General features: G+C 34.3%; 1 protein-coding gene across 1 annotated transcript in view; it reads left to right on the forward strand.

The window, feature by feature from the left end:
* The window catches only part of CCDC122 (coiled-coil domain containing 122), a 39,316-nt gene that overhangs the window by 6,431 nt on the left and 14,467 nt on the right, over positions 1–18,418 (forward strand). Inside the window, exons 3-4 of the mRNA XM_045977895.1 lie at positions 2,520–2,918; positions 3,823–3,939. Coding sequence (XP_045833851.1) covers positions 2,520–2,918; positions 3,823–3,939 — 516 coding nt within the window. The remainder of the gene's footprint in view (positions 1–2,519; positions 2,919–3,822; positions 3,940–18,418) is intronic.

Raw genomic sequence — 18,418 nt, forward strand, 5'->3', positions numbered from 1 at the left:
ATTCCAAAGTGAAGTCTATACAAGTATTTTAGTTTCATGGAACATTTCACACACCCAATATACAAGGATTCAGCAATGTCCTTAGAACTGTAGTATGTACATATAAAGCCCAATGTATCCATAGAATTATTTTAAATTCACTTCTATTTCAGTTTTTCCTAAAATGTTAAATTGAAGAAAGGTTAAGTTTTTAAGCCAGTGTTTTTAAAGCCATGGCTATTAGTAGTGAACATTACAAGATGACGAGAAACATTTCTGTGTTCCTTATGCTTCATAATGTATTCATGATTCCACTGTGGGGAATTTGGAAGCCATACTTGTTTTTTGTATGCAGCCCAATTAGATATAACTATACTCTTAATATAGCCAAAGAAAAATTGAAATGGTATATTTAGTATGTGTTTTTTAAAGATTATCATTAAATATATTATGGAACTGAAAAATAGGCTCTAGAACCCAGCAGCCTAGTTTGAAAGGCAAGATTTGCTGCTTTTAGCTCCATTGTTTAATTTTGTGTGCTTCTGTTTTTGTATTTGTAAAATAGAGATAATAGTACGACCTGCCTACAAGGTTTTCATGAGGATTAAATGAGTTAATATTTGTAAATATATGTACAGTATCCTGCTGGGGCCCTGGTAGACAGTGTAAAGGTAGATTTTGATGTTGGCTTTAGGTATTAATGCATCAGCAGAGATATGATTATTAATAATTATACTACCATGGTAATATGGATCTCATAAATATTTGCATTGTGTAGTTACTTTTAGAAAAGAATACATTTTTTACAAGAGAATATAATATAAAACAATAATGTCTTAGCTCTTTATAAAGAAATTTTCTGTAAAATTTCTCACTCTCCAGTGAGTTTCACAGGTATATAAGTTTCACTTATATCAATAGCCTACTTTTTGTTAAGCATTTTGCCAAACACTGTCCTCATTCATCTATTGAAGAGGGAGAGAAATAAATAAATAATTATACACAGAGTAGTAATGTCAATAATGAAGGCATGAACACATTTAATGCTAAAGGAATGATCACAAAGTGACGTTTCTGTTGAGTTTAAAAAAAGAAGACAGCTGGAGTTCACTTGAGTATTGGCTATCTAGGACAGGTTTAAGGTTTGGGTGTGAGAAGGATGGTATTCTGGGCAAGAAGATCCTGAGAAAATTCACAAAAGCCTGAAATAGCATTTGATACATTCACAGAACTACAGTTGATTCTTGAATAATGTGAAGGTTAGGAGTGCTACCCTGAGCCAGTTAAATCCACATATAACTTTTGACTCACCCAAAATTTAACTACAATAGTCTACTATTGACTAGAAGGCTTACCAATGACATATTTTAAGTTACTTTTTTATATACTATATTTTTACAATAATGTCTGCTAGAGGGAAAAAAATATATATCATTAAGAAAATCACAAGGGGACACCTGGGTGGCTCAGTCAGTTAAACATCTGCCTTGGGCTCAGGTCATAATCCCAGGGTCCTGGAATTAAGCCCTTAGTTGCACATTACACTGGGCTTCCTGCTCAGGGTGGAGTCAACTTCACCCTCTGCCTCTCCCCTTGGCTTGTTCTCTCTCTCACTCGCTCACTCTGTCTTTCAAACAAATAAATAAAATCTTTTTTTAAAAAAATCACAAGGAAGAGAAAATACATTTATAGTACTGGACTGTTTAGATATATAAAATCTTCCTATAAGTGGACCTATGCATGTGTTGCTCAAGGGTCAACTATATATGTGGTTTGGTGGCTTATAGTATAGGGTATGTTTTGAGAAGTAGTGGGAGATGAATACTATGATAAGAAACTTGGACATTATACTAAAGATAATGGGAAGGTTTTGGCAGGATTTAAACAAGAGAACAAATTAGTACATTTGTATTTAGAAAGAGAATTCTAGACACATAAAAAATACTTTTCATAATCCAACATCCATTCATGATAAAAACTAGCAAATTAGGAGTACAACTTCCATAATCTACAAAAGGACATATATATCCCTTTATGAATCCTATAGCCAACTTATCTAATGGTGAAAAAGTGAATGTTTCTCTCCTAAGACCAGGAACAAGGAAGGCAAGGATATGTGATCTTACCACTTCTGTTCTTTCTATGGTACTGGCGGTTCAAGCAAGTGCAATCATGAAAGAAAAATAAATAAATAAATAGTAAAAATAAATAAAAAATAAATAATTTCATCCATATTGAAAGGAAGAAGTAAAACTTTTTATTTATTTATAAAATGTTAACATAAATTATAAAATTTTAATATTTTGAATTAGATGAACATTAAAAAGTAAGAAATATATAACTCTCGGCTCCCTCTAACATTATAAAATAATTTTGTTACTTATTGAATGGTTCCTTTTATTGTATATCAATTTTTCTTTATCTGATAAATATGTATTTTTATGTTGTGATTTTGCTACAGACATATGGATCAAAACAATAACATTCTTCTAATGTTGAATATCATGAATTAATAATAATAATATTGAAATATTTTACAGAATGAACTCCATGAGCTTGAAAAACAAATAGCATCTGTCTCTGCAGAAACTAAAGAAACAGAAAGGCAAATTCGTCAGCAAGATGCTGCCATAGAGAATGCCAAACTTCAGTGTGGGAACCTGGAAACTCAAATCAAATCCTTACATACAGAAAATGTAAAGCTTAAATTTGACATAGAAGCAGCCCAAGAAGACTTCGAGGAACACATGATAAGATATAATGAATACTATGCAAAAATAAAAGAGCATAAAGATGGTTTGGGGGAGGTAGAAAGCAAATGGTCATTCATGACTGTACTTCATGAAAAACGAGATCTTGTTAAAAAGCTAAAAAGAATGAAAGAGGAACTTGTGCAAAATCTCCAAAATCCAGAAGGAAATCACATAAAACAAGTACAGGTTTGAAATATCCTTTATCAAAGTTTTTTCTATTACTCCTTTTTTTGCAAGTATACTTACTTATTAAGTGATACACTTATCATTAACTTAATAAAATGTCCATAGCTGTCTTAACTAGATTCAGAAATTATTTTCACAACTTTTAAAAACTTAAATACATGAGTTATATAACAACTATACCAAAAGTACAGATACATAAGGGAGTTTTTCTCAAATCCACTGTGGATTAATAAAAATATATAGTCAAAAAAATTACAGTGAACAATTAATCCATTTGTTTCAGAAAGTGTGACCCACAAAAGTGTTAAAGCCCTCACTTCCTAGACTAATGGATCTGACCAATTCAAATCAATTTCGTATGCTTAATGCTATTCTACAAACAATATCAATTAATAATAGTGCCTTAAGAATTTTTTTACTTTATACCATTTTTTGAAGACAATGGGAGATATAAACTTAAAATACCTTTTGTTTCTTGCTAGAGAATTTAAAAGATTCCTTTACACTGTTGCTGGGCAATTGCCACTATGACTACTACTTTTCTTACATCTTATTTACATTTTGTTTTAATTTTAAGTTTTTATCCTTTTTACATTTAAATCCAATTTAATTAACATATACTGTATTATTAGTTACTGTTCCTGTGCAATGGCCAGTATGACTACCACTTTTTAAAATATCTTATTTGCATTTAGTTTTAATTTTAATTTTTTAAATCAAAGGTTTATTTGTTTGAGTAACAGTTCTTTATTCTTTGTACCTAGAAAAGTAATATTCTAATCCTGTTTGCCAAAATTAAATGTGATGGCTAGTTTTTTTGAATTATAGATATACTGAAAATGTTGGACTTATATTGACCATTCATTGTTTGACTCATATATTTTAAACTTCTGTAAACATATAGGAAGACATTACAGAGTTAAGGGATAAAATTACAACTGTAAAAGAATCCATCACTGAAAAAGCTTGTTTTCTTGAAGAAGAGAAAAAGACACATGAAAAATTAAGAAAAGAAATAGAGGTAAGTCTTCATTATCTGATTTCAGTGTTTTATGGTATCATTTCTTAAGCTGGTACCATATTTATAATTTCCATAGTTTACTCTCAATTTCTAAAACAGCTAGAGGGAAAAAATTATAAAATAGTAAAGTTCAAATCATTAATAGAGATAGCTCCCTCATTCAGATACTTATGTATGTGAAATGTATTCAAACAAAGCAAGCCCTCATTCCTAATAAAATGTGGCCTAAAATTACTACAGGTCTCATTCCACCAATACTTTTGTTCTCAATTAATGTCTAGAAAACAGATTATCAAGTCAAAAAGGATGACCATTACTAGAGAGCTATCAGAAACTCCTTAAGTTAGAGTAAGAGACAATGGAAGTCATTAGTATTCTAAACCTCTCTGACCTCATATTTTTTATTATTAAGAATCAAATAAAAAAACTGATATACAAAATTGAAAGCAAGATTAAATTTAAGGTACCACTAATAGATTTCTATGGTCATTATTGTTTAAATGAATGGAGAGCAAAATGGAAAATAATATGTTGTTGAGGGCAAATAAATAATTTTCACCCTTAGGGTATTAATTTGAAATCTAAAAAAATACATTTGCTTGTGGCTAATTTGCCACAATAATAAAGCATCTAAGGAATTCAAAGATAAAAATCCTCCTCCTTACAAAACATTTAAGAAACATCATTACTTTATCTTGCATTTTTCTAATAATCTAAATAAATGGGTGTTTTTTTGCATTCTAGATCCATATTTATTATAAAATTATAAATAGTAAGACAGTATCAGTGGCATCAAAATAGAAATAAAATGATTAATGAAATAGAAAAAAGAACACAGATAAAATCTATCATAAATTGTACAAACAAAATGGTCAGCCATATGGAAAAATAAAGCAAATTTAGAAATAAAATTGTATTTCTTTTTTTTTTTTTTTTTTTTTTTTTTTTTTCCATTTTATTTATTTTTTCAGCGTAACAGTATTCATTCTTTTTGCACAACACCCAGTGCTCCATGCAAAACGTGCCCTCCCCATTACCCACCACCTGTTCCCCCAACCTCCCACCCCTGACCCTTCAAAACCCTCAGGTTGTTTTTCAGAGTCCATAGTCTCTTATGGTTCCCCTCCCCTCCCCAATGTCCATAGCCCGCTCCCCCTCTCCCAATCCCACCTCCCCCCAGCAACCCCCAGTTTGTTTTGTGAGATTAAGAGTCATTTATGGTTTGTCTCCCTCCCAATCCCATCTTGTTTCATTTATTCTTCTCCTATCCCCCTACCCCCCCATGTTGCTTCTCCATGTCCTCATATCAGGGAGATCATATGATAGTTGTCTTTCTCCGATTGACTTATTTCACTAAGCATGATACGCTCTAGTTCCATCCACGTCGTCGCAAATGGCAAGATTTCATTTCTTTTGATGGCTGCATAGTATTCCATTGTGTATATATACCACATCTTCTTGATCCATTCATCTGTGGATGGACATCTAGGTTCTTTCCATAGTCTGGCTATTGTAGACATTGCTGCTATAAAATTGTATTTCTATCTTATGACACACACAAATAACCATTTCCAGGAAGATTAAAGACAATATAGGAGACAAACTTACCCACTTGTTTTGGAGAAGTATTTCTTTTAAAAGACACAGACACATACAAACTGCATGATTAAATATTACTTTTGACACTATCATAAATTTCTAGATTATTAATAATAAGTGCACCATAACAAGAGAGAAGACAAAACTCATTTTGAGAGAAGGTATTTGTGACTTATATAAAAGTGACTAAGAGATAAGAAGATGTCAAAGAAGCCAGTAGAACACTGAGTAATTGATATGAAAATTCTTATTTTTTGAAACATGAATATCCAAAAAACAATGGGAAAATGACTAACCTAAATAACAATAACAGATTGATAATTAAAACCACAATGGGGTCCCATACTTAGTCCCTTAGATAATCAATATTATAGTTGGTAATATGTGGAGCACTTGAATTTTAATATACTGTTGCTATGAATGTAAATTGGTAAAAAGCATTTTGGAAAGGAATTCGACTCTAATATTCTTTATTGTGGTATAATTATAAAAGTAAATACACAAATTAAAAGGTATAGTTTGATTAATTTTGACTAAGATCTGTATTTACACCTATGATACCATCACCTAGATCAAGATATAAAACTTGCCCATTCATGCTTAGGAAATCCTTTTGTGCCCGTTTCCTTAGGCTACTACTATTGTGATTTTTATTGAGATAAAATTCACCCATTGAAAGTGCATAATTCAATGATTTTTGGTATATTCACAGACCATTTGTAACCATTTCCTTAGTTAATTTTTGAAATTTTCATCACCTCAAAACAGAAATTCCATACCCATTAGCTATGACCTCTCCATTTGTCTATTTACCTATATTTTTTCTCTATCATATTCTTCCTTCCCGATTCTCTAAAATTCTATCTTTTCCAATTTAACTCTTTTAGGATACTTCCAATTTAACTCTTTTAGGATAGGTCTGCTAGTGACAAAGTCTTTTAGTTTTTTACATCGGAGAAGGACTTGATGTCCCCTTCACTCCTGAAGGATATTTTTTCTACATACAGAATTCTGAGTTGCCAGTTCTTTCCAGAGTTGAAAAATGCTTATTTTGTGTTACTTCTTTCTGGCCTTATTTTGCATTACTTCTTTCTGTCCTCCATGATTTCTGATGAAAAATCCTCTGTCACTCAAATTGTTTTTCTCCCTATACATAGGTGTTTGATTCTTTTCCTTTCTTCAAAATGAAGTATGATTAATATACAGTGTTACATTCATTTCAGGTATACAATATATTGATTTTATTAATTACTCAGTGCTCATCACAATAAGTATACTCTTAATTCCCTTCACCTGTTTTACCCATGTCCCCCACCACCTTCCCTCTGTCAACTACCAGTTTGTTCTCCCTATTTCAGAGTCTATTTTTTGGTTTGTCTCTTTCTTTTGTTGTTGTTTTTTTTTTAATTGTACATATGCATGAGATCATATAGTATTTGTCTTTCTCTGACTTATTTCACTTAGTATTATACTGTCTAAATCTACCTGTGTTGTTGCAAATGGCAAGATTTTATTCTTTTTCATGGCTCAGTACTATTCCATTGTATATATAAACAACTTCTTCTTTATTCATTCATCTATCATTGGACACTTGGGTTGCTTCTATAACCTAGCTATTGTAAATAATGCTATAATAAAACATAGAGGTGCATATATCCTTTTGAATTACTGTTTTCATATTCTTTGGGTAAATACCCAATAGTGGAATTACTGGATCATATGGTAGTTCTATTTTTATTTTTTTGAGGAAATTACATACTATTTTCCAAAGTATGGAGGAAATTACATACTGTAATTTAGTTGTAATATATATACTGTATATCCATAGTTTGCATTCCCATCAACAATGCATGAGGGCTCCTTTTTCTCCACATCCTCACCAACACTTGTTTCTGGTATTTTGCTTTTAGCCATTCTGACAGTTATGAGGTGTCCTCTCATTGTGGTTTTGATTTGCATTTCCCTGATGATTAGTGATGTCCCCAGAAGGAGCCAGCATCACTCCAAGGTGTTTGATTCTTGCTGCTTTCAAGATTTTCTCTGTCTTTAGTTTTCAGAAGTTTCTCTGTGATGTGTTTTGGCATGAATTTCTTTGGATTTATCCTCTTTGGATACTCTTAGGTACTTGATTCTATAGGTTTATGTCTTTTGCCAAATTTGAGAATTTTCAGCTCTTGTTTATTTGAATACTTTTTCAGCTCTGCCCCTTTTCTTTTTTCCTTCCAGAACTCTCATGACTCAAATTATCTTTTTTATGGTCCCACAGACCCCTGAGACTCTCTTATTTCATTTTTCTGTCTGTTCTCTCTTTTATTCAGATTGAGCAATTTCCAGTGTTCTGTCTTTCTTTCCCTGATTCTTTCCTCAATTCCCTTTATTTATTTTGGTATTGTATCTTTTCCATCTGGTTCTTTATATATTTTATTCTTGGGCTGAGACTTTCTGTATTTTTGTTTCAAGCATGCTCACTGAAGAATTTTTATGATAACTGGTTTAAAGTGCTTGTCAGATCATTCTGATTTCTGTGTTTTCTTTGTGTTGGCATAGGTTGATTATTTCATATTCAGTTGGATGACTGTTTTACTAGAAATATGGACATGTTGGTTATTGTGTTTTAAGCCTCTGGTTCATTGTTAGTTCCAGGTGGTGAAGGAAGTTCATATTCTCCACTCTGTCTCCATTGACACCCATGGAAGACAGAAGGCTTCTTGACACTTGTAGTCATAAATGGGAGTTCTGGCTACCCACTAGGTCTCTACTGATAACCTTCTGGCTGGGAGGACAGGAACTTCAGTTGTGCTCCTAATGCGGCCTTTATTGACAACATGTAAAAATGGCCTTGTTACTACCAAGTGGTGGTGAAGGTCCTAACTCTCTAGTAGGCCTTCTCTGACATTACTCGGTAAGATGGAGAGAATGCCTTTTTACCATCAGATAGGAGTAGAAGTCCAGGACCCCCAAATGGGTTTCACTGATACCAGAGTATGATTTGTTACTTTCTAGTGTAGATGAAAATCCCTGGCTTCCCAATTAGCACCCTCTGACAACACCCCAGCAGGGAGATTGAGGTACCATGTTATAGCCTAGCAATGGTGGAAGTATAGGCTTACCACTCAGTCTTTACTGGTGTTGGAGTGGCGGATGCCTTATTTTTTGCAATGTTTGACTTAGTGGTTACTACTGAAAATGTTTCTGTCTTGCTAGGTAGCCCTGTTCCTGGTTCTTTGGCTAGAGAGCAGGCGTTTCTTAGAGTTTTATTTATTTTTTATTTTTTCTACACCTATTGACAATTCCAGGTAGCTGTCCTCTCTAATATCCACTTTGGGATATTTGAGGCAAAATAAAAAGCCAGGGAACTCACCACCATATCTTTCCTCGGGTCCTGAGGTCACTAGTCAGTTTGCCCTCTTCTCTCCACCTTTTAGAAGCTTCTTATGTTTGTAGCCTTAATTTGGTTGTACTTAACAAGAGAAATAGATATTTTAAAGTACATATACTTCATATGGAAGAGGCAGAAATGTAAATGGGTATTTCCAATGGTAAAGAGTAAAGTAAGTGGTCACTAATATTAGATTTAGATGGAATGTCATTGAGCTCAAGACTTGATTTTTTTAATGTTTTTATCATTAAACTTTTTGCCCTGAATTTTATTAAACTGTTTTTAAGCTTTCATAATAGATATACTTTTGTTAAGATTCTTCAGTGCTTTTTAATTTTAGTTTTGTCATCTCTAATACATTTTAAAATAGACTTCAGTTCTATAAATGCAAATTTCAAAAATTAGAAATTATCCAAACTAAATTATAAAACTGAAAGACAAATACAGCCACCCCATTGTCTTGAGAACATTGCATTTCTGTTAAACAATTTCTCTTATTGCTTGATGAGAATTGCATATTAATAAGACTAACTTCTTTCTCAAAACAGCCAGTTTTATAAAGAAGATAAATTCAAATACCAGAATATTGTTATTACTTTTTTTGTCTTTGAGTCTTTTCTTTTCTCCCCTTTTCTGCATGTCTTTAGCCATTTCCTTGGTACAGCTCATGGTTATCTCTTACTTGAATTACAGCATTCTTTTGTTCTAATCTTAAATGCTTTCAAACATTTTGTACTTTGCGTGTTTTAGTTTTGATGTTAATGTTGATTTTTTAATTTTTGGTTCAGAAAAAATGAAAATAGGTTTTGAATTTCACATTTTTTTGTCAAATAGATGTTTTTTGTATTTATAGGCCACATCTGAATGAAACAATTATTTCTAAATGTTTATCCCCAAAAGCCTTTTTCTCCAGCCTATTGTCTGACTTTATATATATTTTGGAAGAAGGAATTGGTGGAAAAACTGGGGAAGCAAAATACCATAAAAACACAAAGCTTCAAAGCAGCATTCAGTGATTAAAATGTTCTTTGGCAAAGCCAACAAATTGCAGGGAAGGGAGAGTTGGCAGTAAAGAAATTTTTAACAAATGAGTGCTACAAGCAATATTTTGTGATAATGGATATTATGTGAAATATTTTGAGATTCACTAGGGTTAATCTTGACTAAATTTTGTAGGATCTGAGCTCCAACTTTAAAAAGAGAGGGAAAATTTAGAGGGTTTTAAGAGCTACTAGGGATCAGGAGCAAAATATATTTTACTTGATATAATATAACATGCAAGTTATACAATTAACTAATGCATTCATTTATTGAGGTCACCCACAGAAATGATTCTGCAACTAAAAATCTAGTTGTATGAGAAAAATCCAGAGACACAAAGGTTAAAAGGTGAGCTAAAGATAGGATAAGAATTATTCAGATATCTAGATTACATGGTAAAAATTTTTATTATCTTTATTATTCTATTTTATAAAATGTACAAGAAGAAATGTTCAGAAGTATTGACTCTATTGCTTATTGAGTGCCTGGTATTTTTCAAGCAGTTTTCATAAGCTATTCCATTTACATTCTCATAACCTATTTTGCAAAATCTCAGAAATTTAAATAACTTGTAAGAGGTTATTTAGCTTAGAGACAGAGTAGGATGTGAATTCAAATCTTTTGTACTTCACTTCTCTCAATTTTTTTAAAAAATGGTTTCATTTCAATTGGAGTGCATTCTCCTTATAAAAGATTAAAGCATTAGGGAGAAGGCTATAGTTCCTTTGAAGACCACTTCCCATTGCATTGCTCTCTCTTATCATGTTCACCTCTCATTAATGGTAACAAATGGTTAGTGTATATCCTTCAAGTTGTGTGTGTGTGTGTGTGCATTTAAATTAATGTGCATATGTATGTGTGTATATATATGTATGTGAAATCACTTCCTATGTAAGGGAAGATTACATAAATGTACCACACATGTAATTTTGCAACTGCTTTACTTAAAAACCTGTCTCACAGATTTTTTGTTCATGTTAGTATGTATGGGCCTACTTCAGTCCTTCTAACTGCTACAAAATATACTTCAATATAGCTATACCTTAATTTATTTAACCATGCTACAACTGATAGACATTCAATGGGTTCCAAGTTTACACTATTAAAAGTAATGTAATGGGGGTGCCTGGGTGGCTCATTGGTTAAGCATCCAACTCTTGGTTTGGCTCAGGTATAATCTCAGGATCCTGGGATCAAGCCCTGCATGGGGCTCAGTGCTCAGCATAGAGTCTACTTTCCTCTTCCCTCTGCTCCTCCTACCTCTCTTTCTCTCTCCCTCATAAATAAATAAAATCTTAAAAAATAAAATAATGTAATGAACATTATAGTACACACCCTTTGCACCAAGAAGCAAAATCATTAGATCATAAGGTAAGGTCCATGATTTTTCCAATTTTTAATATGTTCTTCTAATAATTATCACCACTACCACAACTACTTCTATTACTTCTACCAATATTATGACTAATAATATCATCTTAATTTGAAATCACTTAATACTGCTTTATGGATCTTTACCCTCCTCCTCATGAGGCTGATTGAGTAAATATTAAATTTCACCTTATTGGGAGCCTCTATGTTCCATATTTGCTCCCTTCAAATTCATGGTTTTAACCTGAGCTGAATATGCGTGGGGAATAAAATTCCAAGGAGCAAGAATGCTGGAATTTCAGCATCTGCCCACTACAGCATCTGCCAACTCCTCTCTACTGCCACACCTTAGGAATAAAGATCACACTCAGAACTAAGAACTAAGACAAAACCAGACTAAGAGCAAGGCCTAGACTTAAGGACAAAACTGAAATAGACACTCTAACAAAAATATTAAATAAGGTCTCACAGGGTCAGTACGATCTATCAGAAACTTACCTGATTATTTGAGCAAAATTCAATACTTCAGAGGGAAATAATGGAATCTAGGGTTTACAATATATATACAATATTTAGTTAATAATGAAACATTCTTAGACATGTGAATAAATAGAAATGTATTACCCATAACTAAGAGAATAATCAATAAAAACAGAATCACAGTTGACTCAGAAGTTGTTTGAAAATTGTGATATATATATTAAATATTCTAAAGAAAAAAGGTGGATAAATGGGTAAAAAGAGAGAATTTTAGTCATTTAAAAAAAAAAGGAAATTTAGAATTGAAAAAAAAAGTTGAAAGATTTATTGGGTGAAGTTAACAACAGGTTATACATAACAGAAGATATGATCTTTCTTGAACTTAAAGACAGTTCAGTAGAAATCATCAAAGCAAACATATAGAGAAAAATAAAAATTTTGAAGAAATGCACAGAGCCTAAATAACCTGTGGAACCAGGTTAAGCAATGTGACATATTGGTAATCAGAGTCCCAGAAGGAGAGGAGAAAGAGAAAAGGGAACAGAAAAGTATTTGATTAATCTCACAAAACAAACTGGGGGTTGCTGGGGGGAGGTGGGATTGGGAGAGGGGGAGGGGGCTATGGACATTGGGGAGGGGAGGCGAACCATAAGAGATTATGGACTCTGAAAAACAACCTGAGGGTTTTGAAGGGTCAGGGGTGGGAGGTTGGGGGAACAGGTGGTGGGTAATAGGGAGGGCACGTTTTGCATGGAGCACTGGGTGTTGTGCAAAAACAATGAATACTGTTATGCTGAAAAAAATAAATGGGGAAAAAAAAGCATTTGAGAAAATATTGACCATAAATGTTCCAAACTTGACTAAAAAAATAACACATAGATTCAAGATACGTAGCAAACCCTGAGTATAAAAGTAAATTATAGTCAAGCTACTGAAAACCAAATACAAAGAAAAAGCCTTAAAAGCAACTAGGAAAAAAACCCTATAAATATATAAGAACAGTGATAAGAATATAATTGATTTTTTTAAATAGACTTTATTTTTGGAACAGTTTTAGCTTCATAGCAAAATTGAGCAGAAAGTATAGACAGTTCCCTTACCTCTTGCTTCTGCCCACAGCCTCTCACATTATCAATATCCCCAACTAGAATGATATATTTATTATAACTGTGGACCTACATTGAAGCATCCTTATCACCCAGAGTCTGTAGTTTACATTAGGATTCACTCTTTGTACTTCTTATGGTTTTTGACAAATGTAATGATATGTACCCATAATATAGTATCATACAGAAGAGTTTCACTGCTCCCAAAAATCCTCAGTGCTCTGTCTTCCATCCCTACCTCCTTAATAACCCCTGTCAACCACCAATATTTTTATTTAATTTTGCTTTTTACAAAATGACTATTTACAAATGACTATTTACAAAATAGTTGGATCATACACTTTGTACTTTTTAGACTGGCTTTCTTTAACTTATTAAAGTACAATTAAGGTTTCTCCATATCTTTTCATGCCTTGATAGACATTGTGTGTGTGTGTGTGTGTGTGTGTGTGTGTGCCCCCAAATAATATTCCCTTGTCTGGGAACACCAGTTTATTTATCCATTCATATAGTAAAGGATATCTTGGTTGCTTCCTAGTTTTGACAATTATGGATAAATCTTCTATAAACATCCATGTGCATGTTTTTATGTGGACATAAGTTTGCAAATCCTTTGGCTAAATACCAAGAAGTGAAATTCTTGGGTTGTCTATCAAAGGTGTATTCAGTTTTCTTAGAAACCACTAAACTGTCTTCCAAAGTGGCTGTACCATTTTGCATTTTCACCAGCATGAATGAAAGCTCCTGTTGTTCCATATCCTTACCAACGTTTTGTGTTGTAGGGTTTCAGATTTGGGCCATTCTATTAGGTATGTAGTGGTATCTTATTAATTTTGTTTAATTTTCATTTCCCTGATAATGTATGATGTGGTACATATTTTCATATGCTATCTATCATCTCTCATCTTTTTTAAAAATATTTTTATTTATTTCAGAGAGAGACAGAGAAAGCACAAAGTGGGAGGACGGTCAGAGGGAGAGTGGGAGGGACAAGCAGGCTTAGTGCCTAGCAGGGAGCCCAATGTGAGGCTCTGCTCCAGGACCCCAAGATCATGACCTGAGCTGAAGGCAGATGCTTAACCAACTGAGCCACCCAGGCACCCCCTGTCTATCATCTTTAGTGAGGTGTCCATTAAGGTCTTTGGCCCATTTTAAAATCTAATTTTTGTTATTGGTGTTGATTTTTTAAGAATTCTTTGTATATTTGAATAAAGTCATTCATCAGATGTGTCTTTTTAAAACCTTTTCTCCCAGTCTGTGGCCTCTCTTATCATTCTTTTGTGATAGTGTCTTTTACAGAGCAAGGTTTTTAATTTTAATGAAGTCCAGCCTATCAATTATTTATTTCATGGCTTTTGCCTTTGGTGTTGTATCTTAAAGTCATCACTCATACCCAAGATCATCTGGGTTTTTTCCTAAATTATCTTTCAAGAGGTTTTGCATTTTATGTTTAGGTCTGTGATTTACTTTGAGTTAATTATTGTGAAGGATGTAAAGTCTTTGTCTAGATTTATGTTTCTGCATGTGGATGGCTAATTGTTTCCATGCCATTTGTTAAAGGAACTCTCTTTGCTTCACTGTATTACATTTGTTTCTTTGTCAAAGATCCGTTGACTATTTTTATGTGGGTCTATCTCTGGGCTCTCCATTCTGTTACACTGATCTATCTGCTGTTCTTTTACCAGTACCACACTGTCTTGATTACCACAACTTTACAGTAAAGTTTGAAGTTGGATAGTATCAGTTTTCAGTGTCAGCTATCCTGGGTCTTTTGCCTTGTCATGTAAACATTAGAATCGGTTTATTGATATCTGTAAAATAGCTTGCTGAGGTTTTGATTGGATTTGCATTGACTCTACAGATAAAGCTGGGAAGAACTGACATATTGGTTATATTGAGTCTTCCTATCCATGAACATGGACTATCTCTTTGCTTGTTTATTCTTTCATTTCTTTCATCAGGGTTTTGTAGTTTAACTTATATAAATCTTATACATGTTTTGTTAGATTTAGAGGTAAGTATTTCATTTGGGGGAAGATGCTAATGTAAATGGTAAGTTTTTTTCATTTCAAATTCTACTTGTTCATTACTGGCATATAGGAAAATGATTGACTTTTGTAACTTTTGTAACATTCTATAATTTGCAACCTTGCTATAATTGATTATTGAGTTTGTAAAAGCATAGACATAGAGGCCAATACAAATGGAAGGCATCATTAAATTACTGGTAGAAGAAAAATGGTCAAGTAAGAACTCCATATAAAATCTATTATCTAATGAAATAATGAGGGTGAAACATTTAATTCAGTTAAATCAGAGCTGATGAGCTTTGCTTCCAGTAGACTTGTACTACAAGAAAAACTAAAGTTCTTAAAGCTGAAAGGAAATATGAACAGACTGATTAACAACAATGAAATTAAATCAATAATCAAAAAACTCCCAACAAATGAAAGTCCAGGACCAGGTGGCTTCATAGATGAATTCTACCAAACATGTAAAGAAAAGTTGATATCTGCTCATCTGAAACTTTCCCAAAAAATAGAAGAGGAAGGAAACTTCCAAATTCATTCTATGAGACCAGAATTACCCTGACACCAAAACCAGATAAAAACACAGAAAAAAAATGGAGAACCACAGGTTAATATCTCTGATGAATATAGATGCAAAAATCCTTAGCAATATTAGCAAACTGAATCCAAAAATACATTAAAAAATCATTCACCAAGGAGTCAAGATGGCGGAGAAGTAGCAGGCTGAGACTACATCAGGTAGCAAGAGACCAGCTCGATACCTTATCTAAACATTGCAAACACCTACAAATCCAATGGGAGAGCGAAGAGAAGAAGAACAGCAACTCTAGAAACAGAAAATCAACCACTTTCTGAAAGGTAGGACTGGTGGAGAAGTGAATCTAAAACGACGGGAAGATAGACCACGGGAGGGGCCGGCTCCCGGCAAGCAGCGGAGGAATGGAGCACAAAATCAGGACTTTTAAAAGTCTGTTCCACTGAGGGACATTGCTCCAGAGGCTAAACCAGGGTGAAGCCCACGCGGGGTCAGCGTGGCCCCAGGTCCTGCAGGGTCACAGAAGGATCGGGGGTGTCGGAGTGTCGCAGAGCTCGCAGGTATTAGAACGGAGAAGCCAGCTGCAGAGACAGAGCCGAGGACTGAACTCTCAGCTCGGGGTTACCTTGAACTGGTCGCAGGCTGGGTGAGCTTGGAGTGCGGCTAGAGGCTGGGGATATGGGAGTGATTGGGTGCTGTCCTCTGGGGGTGCACTGAGGAGTGGGGCCCCAGGCTCTCGGCTCCTCCGGGCCGGAGACTAGGAGGCCGCCATTTTCATTCCCGTCCTCCGGAACTCTACGGAAAGCGTTCAGGGAACAGAAGCTCCCTAAAGTGAACCCGAGCCGATTACTTAGTCTGGCCGCTGGTAAGGGCGGTGCAATCCCGCCTCGGGCAAAGACACTTGAGAGTCACTACAACAGGCCCCTCCCCCAGAAGATCAACAAAATATCCAGCAAGGACGAAGTTCATCTATCAAGGAAAGCAGGTTCAATTCCTAAGACAGCAGCGGAATTCCAGAGGAGGAGAAAGCAAAGTACCCATGATTCTATTGTCTTGCGGTTAATTCAATTTTTTTTCAATTTTTTTTCTTTCTTTTTTCTTCTTCTGCTAAATTTTTTAAAACTTTTACCCTTTTCTTATTTAACGTTTTTTTGACTAGTTTATCTAAATATATATATTTTTTCTTTCTTTTTTATATTTTTTCTTTATTTGTTTTATTTTTTAAATTTTTTCTTTTTTTTTCTGAACCTCTTTTTATCCCCTTTCTCCCCCCCACAATTTGGGGTCTCTTCTCATTTGGTTACAGCGCATTTTTCTGGGGTCTTTGCCACCCTTTTAGTATTTTATTTGCTCCTTCATATCCTCTTATCTGGACAAAATGACAAGGCGGAAAAAATCACCACAAACAAAAGAACAAGAGACAGTACCAAAGGCTAGGGACCTAATCAACACAGACATTGGTAATATGTCAGATCAAGAGTTCAGAATGACGATTCTGAACATTCTAGCCGGGCTCGAAAAAGGCATGGAAGATATTAGAGAAACCCTCTCTGGAGATATAAAAGCCCTTTCTGGAGAAATTAAAGAACTAAACTCTAACCAAGTAGAAATCAAAAAAGCTATTAATGAGGTGCAATCAAAAATGGAGGCTCTCACTGCTAGGATCAATGAGGCAGAAGAAAGAATTAGTGATATAGAAGACCAAATGACAGAGAATAAAGAAGCCGAACAAAAGAGGGACAAACAGCTACTGGACCACGAGGGGAGAATTCGAGAGATAAGTGACAGCATAAGACGAAACAACATTAGAATAATTGGGATTCCAGAAGAAGAAACAGAGAGGGGAGCAGAAGGTCTATTGGAGAGAATCATTGGAGAGAATTTCCCTAATATGGCAAAGGGAACAAGCATCAAAATCCAGGAGATGCAGAGAACCCCCCTCAAAGTCAACAAGAATAGGTCCACACCCCGTCACCTAATAGTAAAATTGACAAGTCTTAGTGACAAAGAGAAAATCCTGAAAGCAGCCCGGGAAAAGAAGTCTATAACATACAATGGTAAAAATATTAGATTGGCAGCAGACTTATCCACAGAGACCTGGCAGGCCAGAAAGAGCTGGCATGATATATTCAGAGCACTAAATGAGAAAAACATGCAGCCAAGAATACTCTATCCAGCTAGGCTATCATTGAAAATAGAAGGAGAGATAAAAAGCTTCCAGAACAAACAAAAACTGAAAGAATTTGCAAACACCAAACCAGCTCTCCAGGAAATATTGAAAGGGGTCCTCTAAGCAAAGAAAGAGCCTAAAAGTAGTAGATCAGAAAGGTACAGAGACAATATACAGTAACAGTCACCTTACAGGCTAATAATGGCACTAAATTCATATCTCTCAATATGTTAATGGGCTAAATGCCGCAATCAAAAGGCACAGGGTATCAGAATGGATAAAAAAACAAAACCCATCAGTATGTTGCCTACAAGAAACTCATTTTAGACGTGAAGACACCTCCAGATTTAAAGTGAGGGGGTGGAAAACAATTTACCATGCTAATGGGCATCAGAAGAAAGCTGGGGTGGCAATCCTTATATCAGATCAATTAGATTTTAAGCCAAAGACTATAATAAGAGATGAGGAAGGACACTATATCCTACTCAAAGGGTCTGTCCAACAAGAAGATCTAACAATTTTAAATATCTATGCCCCTAACGTGGGAACAACCAACTATATCAACCAATTAATAACAAAATCAAAGAAACACATCAATAATAATACAATAATAGTAGGGGACTTTAACACTCCCCTCACTGAAATGGACAGATCATCCAAGCAAAAGATCAACAAGGAAATAAAGGCCTTAAATGACACACTGGACCAGATGGACATCAGATATATTCAGAACATTTCATCCCAAAGCAACAGAATACACATTCTTCT

This window comes from Meles meles, chromosome 14 (genome assembly GCF_922984935.1).
Source record: "Meles meles chromosome 14, mMelMel3.1 paternal haplotype, whole genome shotgun sequence".
Lineage (NCBI taxonomy): Eukaryota > Metazoa > Chordata > Mammalia > Carnivora > Mustelidae > Meles > Meles meles.